The sequence below is a fragment of the Myzus persicae genome, unplaced genomic scaffold (assembly GCF_001856785.1).
Source record: "Myzus persicae strain clone G006 unplaced genomic scaffold, MPER_G0061.0, whole genome shotgun sequence".
NCBI lineage: Eukaryota > Metazoa > Arthropoda > Insecta > Hemiptera > Aphididae > Myzus > Myzus persicae.
The window spans coordinates 723,941-736,152 of NW_019103025.1; the positions used below are offsets into that span (position 1 = coordinate 723,941).

At 29.0% G+C, this 12,212-nt stretch overlaps 1 protein-coding gene across 3 annotated transcripts in view; it reads left to right on the plus strand.

The window, feature by feature from the left end:
• The window catches only part of LOC111033576, a 165,613-nt gene that overhangs the window by 141,890 nt on the left and 11,511 nt on the right, over positions 1–12,212 (plus strand). For all 3 annotated transcript variants that reach the window (XM_022314373.1, XM_022314372.1, XM_022314371.1), the window contains 5 exons: positions 3,933–4,033; positions 9,740–9,925; positions 10,204–10,479; positions 10,990–11,126; positions 12,036–12,199. In XM_022314373.1, the coding sequence (XP_022170065.1) occupies positions 3,933–4,033; positions 9,740–9,925; positions 10,204–10,479; positions 10,990–11,126; positions 12,036–12,199 (864 nt within the window). The remainder of the gene's footprint in view (positions 1–3,932; positions 4,034–9,739; positions 9,926–10,203; positions 10,480–10,989; positions 11,127–12,035; positions 12,200–12,212) is intronic.

Below are 12,212 nucleotides of genomic sequence, written 5' to 3' on the forward strand. Positions count from 1 at the left end.
ACCCAACAATGGTAATAATAATATTATCTTCAGTTATAGGCGCCTACAGATATAAATCCATACGCCTATATATAGGTCCAAAATCTATTTAATATAAATCTTTAATGGTTTATTTAATTTGAATAGAATTAGTATAGTCATAAGCTGAAACTATTTTTTTTTTTAAATAATTACATTTTTACATTTTGAATAAATAATTCAACACTTCAAACATATATTTAAGATTGTACTTTGGGCCATTTACAAAATCAAAAATTCAAATTTAATTACAAAGTTATAAAACGATTATATAATTGAAAGTAAAATGGGTATTGCATCATCGACTATACGCAGTTCGTACAAGAACAATTTTGGCATGTTCATAAATAGTTTTAATTTCGTTAATATTCGCTCGTTATAATCACACAGATTTCTCATTATTTCATCACTGCACTTGTGTCAGCTACTGATCTAACTCGTTAATTAATTCTTCCGACGCGCCGACGCCGTGGTGACCAGCTGCGGCGGTTGAAAAACGAGCGTTGGGATATCAATTTCAGCCCAGAATCGTGACCGTGGGTTTGTATAGGCTGGTGGTGTGGTGTATATGTCATTATACGGGAATTCACCACAAAACAACGGGTTAATTTGGGTTCGTATGGAAATGAAAGCAAAAAGGATCGATACATGGAAGGACCTTTACCAGAGATGGAGGGTAGGCGCCGTATGTCAATGAAAAAAAGTCACTTTTAGGCACTAACCATACCCTTATATTTAATTAAAATACTCAGCACATTTTTTGTTTATATTCTAGGCATGTCGAGCTGATGTAATGAGAATTTTATATATCTTAAATACAGTTTATTTTTGTTCAAATCGCAATTTTAGATTCTGCATGGAAACTAAGATTAGATTTTCAAAATTATTTGTTTTTTGTCTCAGAAGTTTAATTCTTGAAACCTTAAGAATGTACAACTATCTTGATCATAATACATTAATTATAGATTGAGTTATCATACAAATAAATCGTAAATGATTGCCTTTTACAAATTTACAATTGAAAATGTGACAAAATAAATATGAAAATCATCGAAATAATTAATTTGACAATAATGGTTAAATGGAAAAAGTAATATCAAATTGCCACGAAGTATTTTAATTAACTGACTATTTACAGTAAAACGTGTGTATTAAAATATATTAATTTAAAAATGGAAATGGTTTGTTTTTGTTTTATTCGAATTAAAATTAGTATTGAATCCAAAATTAGAATCAATCCAATATTTACCTACCTACTTATATCATTATTTCAACCTGTGATCCTGGATAGAATTTAGTTTTATACTTGCTTGATAGTTATTTTAAAATCAGAATAACTCCCGAGTTTTCAATTCTAGATTCTAGGAGAAGCGAGGATTGTATTGATTTAACAATTATGTAGCTTTCCTTTTTTTCTATGGATGCTTTTCCAAGCAATAAAAACTGAGCAAAAGTTCCGTGTATATCTGTTACCTATCTATCTATATATTTAAAATCGAGTCAATAGTTGGTCCTTAAGAGGGTTATTTTTTATTTTGTCAGTAAATTCTCTGAAATACTATTTTAAAATTCATCCTTCAATCTCAATTTTTTTGTAGGTTTTCCTTACAATAAAGGAGAAAACTAAATAACTATTTGAGTATCAAAAAATATACCTTAAAAGTTTTTAAAAAAATACAATAGTTCCAATCTGTAGAAATTAATCACGAAATTAATATCAGAAGAAACCAACAAAATGTAAAAAAATATTTATGATGTGAAACCAATATATTCCTTATTCGCTCAAAATTTAAAATATATTTAAACTCGACAGTGTGAAAAAATTCAAAAATATTTTAATATAGATTCAAAGTATTGTAATCGGTATTATTAAGTATGTATATTATTTTTTTTTGGTTTTCAGGCTCTTATCTATAATTTTATAAAACACACAAAAAAATTAATAATCGCATAAATATTATTAATATTTTATACATTTTGTTTTTTTTATTAAGAAGGAAAGCCTCGATAACGTGACCATTGGCTTGTTTTTACATATAATTATAACTTAAATTATATTGTACAGTTCAGTATCTTTCAAAAATAAAATTATAGTTTGGATGGATTTTTCGTCAGGGCCCAGTGCGTCGTGAAGGTGTTCCGGTATGTTGAATTTTTGTCGTGCCTCTTTTGTGCCTCTGCATTCGGTGATAATATGTTTGATAGTAGTTGTAATTCCGCATGTAAGGCATATTTTTGGTGGCTCTTTTTTCGTGAGGTGGCCATGTGTGTGATGCGTATGGCCTATTCTGAGGCGATTTAGTACGGCTTCCTCTCTTCTTTTGAGCGACATAGGGTTATTCCATTTTTTTTTTATACATTTTATAATTATCTACAAAATTTTATTTTTTCATAACATTTTAGTTATAGAGGTCTATGAACCGTTAAAATAACTATCATTTTTAATCATAGATACTATTGTTATTTTTCAGTTTAATTCTGTATTTTAAATGACTCTTTGCAGAAAAATCATTAGAGTCCATTCAATTTTTTAATCAATATAATATCACAAGTTCAAACTAAAAAAATAAAATAATATACATTTTTTTATTTATTTGAACATGATATAGTATTTTATTACAAAGAATAATTGATTGATGTCATTATTTACGTTTCCACATTAATATTTAATTTAAAATCAATTTTAAAAAGGGGGAAGTTTAGATGACCGGCTCTGCTATACAGTAGGTGTCGAGTGTACCACGTCGTTGAGTAAGTCACTGTAATGTATGTGTTAAATTTAAATTTAATATTTTAATGATAAATCATTTCATACAAAAAAACGATCCGGTCTGTCAGCTGATATATTACTATCTATATTTTATGATATATTTTTATTGCTATCAAAGTAATTAATTTTACTATTAGTAACATTAAAACAATTTTAGACGAAAATATTGTTTGAATTATTTTTATAATACTATATATTTATATTATATATTATAAAGTTATTAACTTTTAAGTTAGTACCTACTTACCGTAGAACGGAGTGAATAGGTTCGTGGTAAATAGCATAGGCAATATCATATGATGTACCTAGCATCTAAATGATTTGTCAAGTAATTTTATATATAAAATATAGTAATAAACGTAAACGTTCCAAATCCACACGAAGCGACGAAACACAATTTTGAATTACAAAAAAATAACTAAAAGCGTTGTTTTTCGTTTAAATATTATCTAATTTTGTCCAAATTTGAACAAAATGTCTATAAAAAAAATTGTGTTCATATATTTTTTAGATTTTTTGGTTCCAGTATTATTTACTTATAAGGAACCTTGTATTAGGTTTTCAAGATTTGGCTATACAAATTGAACATTTATCACATTTTTAGGGGAAAAAAAACTAGGAATTTTCTATTCTTACTCTTTAAATATTTTAACTAGGTGTGTATAAGTACACTGCAAACATTTTTCAAAAAAAAAAAACACACACATCATTGTAAAATCAATACACTCATCGTTCCGCATACAAATACATATATAGAGCCAGCAATGTAATAGGTATACCTATGTTTGTATGGTTGTTGAAATAGGAATTAAAAGTTTAGATGAGAGAATAGTGGACGCAGTAGAGGACAAACATATTTCAGGATGTCCCTTCGTGCCAACCACTCCGCTGTAGGATTAAAACTTTAAAATATATAATAAACATAAAACCTTAAAATATATAATAAACATAACCAATCAACTATAGGTACTATTCTATTTTTATCGCCCTGCAGTATTATTAGAGGTATAGTCGAATATTGGACACGAAACTCATCGCGTATAGCCAATAGCCATCGTATAGTAATCATACGACAATAATATTATTATCGTTGCACTGATGTTCTAACACAATACTGTATACAACGCCGCATTCGTGTTTACAGGGCAATTCAATCGTGCGTCTCAACGGATATTCATCACGCCGGCGGCAGCGGCACCGGATACTGGCAGTACCAAAGGGAAGACTAATCATGCGACAACACAGGTAATAAACAATAATATTGCAGTTGGACGACGGTTTAAATCGGTCGTGGCCGTGCCATTCTCCCGTCTGACCGATTTGAGTGGATTAGTTTTGAGCGCGTGGGCACACTATTATTGTATAATATAATATAATATATATATATATATACTGCACCTCCTTTCGCACTCGTCCATCGATCCTTATCCTGCACCCATCATTCCGGTAATGCGTCCGCAGCTCTTCTCCGCCAACGCGTCCGTGTGTCATCGCGATAAAATTTGCCGAAGGGAGTGGAAAAAAAAAAGAACAGGGTGAAAATAACGAAAAAACTTTTTTCGCGCCTAGGAGGAAAACGACTACCTGAAAAACTGTTTTGTGCTTTTATCGTCCGATCGGAATAAACGTTAACGCCGTTTTGAATTCATCTGCTTGGGTACATAATATACGGCTGTGTTTATTATATTATAAATTGTACAGGCAACTTTTACACGAGTTTGAGTTCATATTTTAATAAATATATTATATACATAGAGGGTATATAATATAAACGTTTTGTTCCGAAGAAAAAAACAGATTAGGTACAACAAAGCTGTTTGTTCCGATCTCTTGTCTATCTTTAGAAAATAAAATTACTTTTATTAGCCTTTTATTCGGTTATTTGATACCCATGAACATGCAACAATACACGTTAATAATACCCCTGACGAGAAAAAAAAATGATGATTCACGTCCCACATAAATGTCCAATGATAATTATTAATAAAACACTCCTATAATTAAACGAATTGTTTTATTTTCTTACACAATATCTCTAAGCGAAGTACACATTTAAACTTGACACTTATTAAAGTTTACCTACTAATTTAGTCTTCTAGAAAAATATTAAATTTAAATTTACTTAAAAAAGGTTTGATGTATAGGCAGGCTAAAATACCGTGTTGTTTAATGTTGGATGCTAAACTTATAATTAGGCATACAAAATCTAAAAGTATTGCCCCTATTTAAACAAATGTGTAAAAATAAGTTTGCCAAAATTAAGTTCATACTACACAGTACCTATACACTACATGCTACACAAATAGGTATATATATACCCATATAGATATTATAAGCATATATTATATTTGTGCAGTATTGAAATTAAACCGTTACTATTATAATTGTAAAATTTAAACTGATAAATACTACAACCATGCAAATATTAATATTTATCATTTTCTGGATAAAAACTGGATAATAATTAGATGGGAACTTGTAATTTTTACTTAGAATCGAAAGAAACATTCAAAAGATTGTTCTAAAATTAAATTTAAGAAAAGATTAGGAAATAGGTAAAGCCAATTGACGCCTCCAGGTTTCAAGTTGGTTCCCATTCACCGAATTTTCTCTCGGATAGAATACAGCGGCCATATTTTAGCCAATAGGTAAATTAAGAATTGGCTCCAATGAACTTCCATTATAATAATAAATGTATGTTAATATTAACTCTTACAACTACAGTTTTAACCAACACCAGTTTCCTTCCACAGTTTCTTGTTTCTTTCCACATTTTACACGCACTGTGTTTAGAATAATAGATATTCTCTAAAATACTAAAAATAAAATATAGGTAAGTATAAAATATTTTGACCTGATATCAAAAAAGTCAAAATGCATTGAAATAAAAAATAATAATAATAAAATTAATGTGGTAGGTTTTTACAACATAAATTATTATTTATAAACTATAAGCTCAAATTTGGCAGTCGTTCAATGTTTTATTTGTGTACCATTTCACTGACAATACCTTTTCAGCTGTTTATCTTGACTTGAATCGTGTGCTTCTTTGTCTTAAATATATTTTGCGATGAATATATTTTCTAATTTATAAAAAAAAATATTTGAGCAGGAGGAATACAGTTCTGAATTAAGTGTTCCGTCAAACAAAACGCAACAATTGTTTGTTCAAAGAGATTAAAATTCTGTCCACATTTTTGGTGGACCTTTTGGTGGATTCGTACACATTGTTTTCACCCGAAAACCGATTCCGTGTTTCTCAAGTGGGTAGTACCTATATGAAAAGGTATATGAAATTAAGAATGTTAAGTGAGAGAAAGATAAGAACACGATGATGGTAATGCATTTTTAGTTTTTACAAGTAATTCAACGAGTCGGGGGGTGGGGTGGTTTTCTAGTCTTTCGTTAATTTATCGATCACTGCAACTTCTATTTAGTACCCTTATTGCTTGTTGAAATACAAGCCGTTTATTCTACTACTATTTATTGTATGAATATAATATACTCGTACATGTATGCTCCTGTACTAGTATATAATGTATGATAATGCGTGTATACATTTTTATGTTTCCTCGTACGATGACCACATGTGATTGTTCATATACATTAGCAAAAGGTGGATTCAATGGCTGATATTTATTACAATACGTATTGACATGATTTTCGTCCGCAGAATAATTAATGTGATATTAAAATGGTTAATAAGGCCCACAGATCATTTTGCTGTGTTCAGAATGTTCAGATAACCCTGGAATACGGCAGTATCGTTAAAACCTATCGCATTGATGTAATATGTATATTGTATATGATACACATGAGTAAGCAATTAGTAAACAAGTAAACAATCTCCCACTAAAGAAACTTTTTGCAACAAACTATAATCCTTTTTTGATTCTGAACGGTTTTTTGTGTCTGAATCACAATATTGGTATTGTAGAAAAATGCTTCGATTTGATCGACTTTGAGGGTGATTTCTGATACCAAATTGCATCTAGTTGGTACTTTTGAATGATTACAAATTAAGCATTATAAAATATTCTTATTTAAAGGATGTCTATTCAATTTTAAAAAAAAAACATTTTCAAATATATTATATAATTAAAATATAATTTTTTAATTTTTGTTTATTTACTGATTTTAGATGAATACCAGAATTAATAGTTATTTCGTTAAAATTGTTTACATAAATATTATACTATATACAAATCATTGTGCTACGTGTTATCAAAAATATTCATATATAACAATCAAAAAACTGCTATAACATTGAAAAAGACAATTTTAATTAATAAAAAGTTTGTCAATAATTAATACTAACCTAACCTAGAATTAAATGTTTTTCATCGACGTGATATTTTGATAATAATGTCATAGTTCAAAAGAAAAGAAAAATTATGAAGTGCCAATTTCCTATTAGAGAATACACTTAAGTGTAAATGAAAGCTGTTCATATTGTTCCCTTCCTTGAATGCGAAATCATATCACCTACAATCACCCCTTTTTGTTTTTACCCAATAAAGTGCTTTTTTTTTAAATCCTCAATCAGCGCAATAAAAAAGAATATACATCTTTCCTACAGAAAAAAAATATCAGTGTTTTAGATTTATTCAATTCTCTATGCAAAACTTGTCAATTGATTTATAATAAACAAAACAATTTAAAATATGAAGTACCACCACTTTACCTTTATAATACAAATTATTTAAAATTGCCAAAGCTTTTTAATTCCTGATTTTTCTTATTTGTTTTTTTTTTTGTTTCTGACTCTTTTAAATCTATTTTAAATTTTCATTTTTAAGCCCCTAAAGCACCAACAAGCTTCGCTTTCTTACCAGGAAAGAAGCTGTATAAAAAAAACACATCATTATAAAATCAATATATTTATCGCTTATCTAAAATTTTACAAATATAAAAATTTTAAATATTTTAAAATGTAATGATAAAAATATTTACAAATCAAATAGATGTACATTAAAATAATTATAATTTTTTTTTAAAGAAACCGTAGAAAAGAAACTGCTTACTTACATCGCCATTACTGGCGGTTATCTATCGCTGCACGGTTTTAGTGGTTATATTCACTAATTTGAAAGCACTATTGTATACATGTAGTATTATTTGGCACGTAATACACATTGCTTAAAAATTATAGTATTTGGTTTTTCAAACTTTTTTTGGCGTAAACGGGAAGAACATTTTTAATTTTTGGCAAAAACAAGTTATGGTGAAAACGGATGAAGGCCAATATTGTTTCAGCGGAAATTGGTTTCACCTGTAATTTTTTCTTTATAAATCTACCTATAATCATCTTTGAACATACGACATAGCTAAAATACTGCGTCGTATTATATCTTGTAATATTAATTAAATAATAACAAATCGTTTGATAGGACCACAAGAATGATTATTCCAAGTAGGAGAATTAATTAAATTAATTAAAAATTAATCAACACATTATTTTACTTAAGAACTTCTTAGAAAACCCTTTTGTATATTATAATAAATACATACGCTTGTATTAACATCATCAAAACTTTAAAATGTTTTTAATGTAAATAATTGCATTACATGTTATGTTATGAACAACTAAAAGTAAACCTAACGAAATGTATATTATGTAAATTAGAAACTTTCTTCGTGAACCAAACATTAAGGTATTTTTTCTTGTTCAAATATCAAATTCAGGATTTGAATTTATATAAAACACTGAAACATAAATTATTACATAAAAATGTAAAACAATACATGATTTAATGCAGTTTAATTCATCTTGGTATATTCAATAGAAATCATTTAAATGTTTATTTTATAGTTGCATGTAAGCATGGCTTACCATGACCTAAACAATATAGATTTTTAGAACAAACAGTTAAATTAAAAAATAAAATGACTATAAGACAAGTAAAAATCATCATTATATTTTATTTAGCTACTGTAGCATCTAGTGCACATCCACCCCTTTCCCCCGCCTATAAGATAATTTATTCTTCTATGCTACCACTCTAAGCTCTAAGCTTCTCATATACAACTATACATATGTATCTGACTATATGTAGTCACACCAGCAATCCAACCCTTCCACACCAATAGTTCTGTGACAGAACTTCTGTCATCATGCTGTACCTCATGGAAACTGCTCTGAGTTTCACCCACCCCTTCTTAAATTCACCACCACTTGGTGTTTTTGTACCCTATGGACAAAAATTATCGAATCAATGGTAACATTTTATTTATTCAAAATGAAATCCATTTAATTGAAATTAATGCTATTAGAAGATTAAGTTTTGACTAACCATCTACATATTTTTTTTTGTATTTGTATTTATTCATTACTGTCAATCATTTCAACATAAATATATTTTACATAAAATATAACAATAAAGCTAGATACATGGTTTCACAGTTCCCTTTTCAAAAGAATAATGGTTGTGAAGTTAAGAAACATAATTCATACTTAATTTGTACACATTTTGTTACCTATATGAAAGAAAACATATCAAAAACAATTATTTATCACTAATTGGAAATATTAGTTTGTTATGTTTTAAAATTTGGCTGAGTACCTAATTGACTACCAACTTGTATCTACTATATTATAAATAAATTCAAATATTAAATGTAATAAAACAATATGTTAATACATTTTAGTATAATCTCATTCTAAAAAAATTTAATTTTTTATTGTTTTTTATAAAAATATTCTTTCTTCATTTATATTTATTGCAGATTACTATGAATAACAATAAAACGTTAAATTATTTAATAGAAAAATATTCTACCTTACATTATGAAGCTCATAGTTTTAAATAACTACAAATTGTATAATAACAAATGTTTTTTTCCTAGGATTTAAATTTGTATTGACAAGTGTATATATTATTATGAACGAATGAATAACATAAGACATTTTTATTGGCAATGATAAAAATGTATTCAATATTTATAATGTAGGCTAACATGAACTCGGCCGATTTAATGGAGTCAGACGAGAAAAAACTAGGGCCAAAAAGTCGGAGCCAACAATTCTATTCCAAACAAGATATTGTGGAACAGTACTGCCTAAGCGATAAGCAATTACAAGTATTAAACAGGGTTAGACAGCCTCCAGCATTGTTTGGATGCATATCCAGTCACAGAGTAAGGAAATTTATTATTGTAACTTCTCAATACGTCTTTTGTTTAGTATGATTATGGAATTCGTAGTATAATATAATTGTGTATGATTTTATTCCAAAAACTAAAAAAATTTAATTTCGATAGATTTTATTATTTCTTAACGTTCAGTGAACTAAATATTTTAGTGTGCGACAAAAAAAAACATGATCATAAAACACATTTTAAATTTTGAGAGAAAGGCCTATATATTGTAATAAATTGGGTAGGTATGTTTTTTTTTACATTTTTACATGTTCCAGGAGTCGTCTTCTTGTGGTGCTAGGAGCTCACCGAATCTGTTGACCGCCTGCGTTCGGCGACGAATACCAAGTGACGAGAACCTCCACGACCTGTACAAGCGACTTCCAGCAGACTGCGCTCCATATTCACGGTGGTCGAGATACCATCACTGCCATCCTGAAGCATTCCCCGTGCATCACTGCCACCAATCGGACTTGGCCGAAGCACCGCCACCGCCACCGTGTCAACGATCGCCAGCCGCCAGACGCCACAAATGTTGGCCCCCCGAAGACGAAGTAATCGCATGATAATATTATTGTAGCCTTATTTGTGGGGCGAAATCGGATTATGATAAAGACAAAAATTATAGAGCACATGACAATATGTCAATATGCATACTTCAGGTTGGATGTATAAAATTAAAAATATAACGATGGCACAGAATATCATACATTTACGTGGTTAAGGGCTGATCGTTAAGTTGCAGTTACAAAAAAAAAGCTACTGTATAGTTTATTTTCTATCGCATAGATTCTCCTCAGTTCAAAAATCATGACACACTACAAATGAGAGTGTGAAATGGAAAACAACCAAAAACATCAAAGATAATAATTAGGTTAAGACGTATGACATTTCTGCAAGAAAACAGTTAACAGTTTTGTATGATATGTTGTTCATTTATAGGTATAAGGGTATCATTTAAACTTTAAAGTATAATTTTAATAATGTGAATCACAGTCTTAAATATAAATCTAACTAGTATAAATCTATACCATAGAATATTTAACAATATGGCATTTTTATAGGGTTGTCCACATAGGACGTGTCATCCAACTTGCCACGGACGGGTCTCGGGATTCGATTGTCCCGAATTCCATCTATGTACGCCTCACTATTTACCACCACCTCCCCCTCCACCGCCACCGCAGCAATCGACTTCCAGGTAATTATACTACAGTTTACAATTCTTAACATGTTCAACAGTAAGTACAAATCATCTAACATATTATCTAATCCTAAATCGAAAAAGTGCCAGACATCACTTGAAGGACAAATTTAAGGTGATGTACCAAAATTGCCTATACAACGCGCCGGCCGATGTTAAACAATTTTCAATTACTAAAAAAAATTTGTATCCAGATATATCGGGTCCACGTTTTATTTTCTATGGCAAAATCTTTACCAAATCGTACATAAAATATTATTTTAAAACCATGATGTTTAAATCTATGATCAGAATTTTCCATAATTGTATTATATTAATTAATATGTTATTACCTACTTATTTTACATATAGGTATTATAAATACATAAGTTGCCCATATGTTATGCTTCATTCATTCAGTACACACGCCAATACTGACACAAAAATATTATAAATGCTAACACTCAACCGACTGCAATGAAGAATTTAATCGCATTTCACACTCTGATAATTTTTTTTGTTAATTCAATATTTAAAAAAGTACAACCGAATTGAAATTAAAAACAAACAATTATTAACATAAAATAAATATGTATGCATTACAGAGTTTTTTGAAGCTTAACCATAATTGTATTTTAATTATTTACCTATAAATATGAATTATAAAATATTCACCTGTTGTATTAGAAACTTGGTCGTATATTTATATTATAAAAAGAGGTAATGAAACTCTTAAACTATATAATTTTGATAAGTAAGATAATATCGCAAAAACTTTAATAATACCTATATCAATGAAAATATTTGATATTTACATTTATATAGAAATTGAAGCTATTATAGAGATTTATATTTTATTATGTGGATATTGGATAAGTATAAACAAGTTTACTTTTTATATTAATATTTTACTATGTATGTTTTCAGAATGAGACATGTCAGCTTTGCCAGATCACACACTGTGACCTCATTTGACAATGTTTCTTTAAAATCAGCCAACAGTAGCAAATCGTTAGAAAGACTAATTGACGGTAGAAAAACTCCAGAACCTATTGTTTCCTCAGTCGAATCTCCGAAAATTATTGTATTAGGTATTTACACACG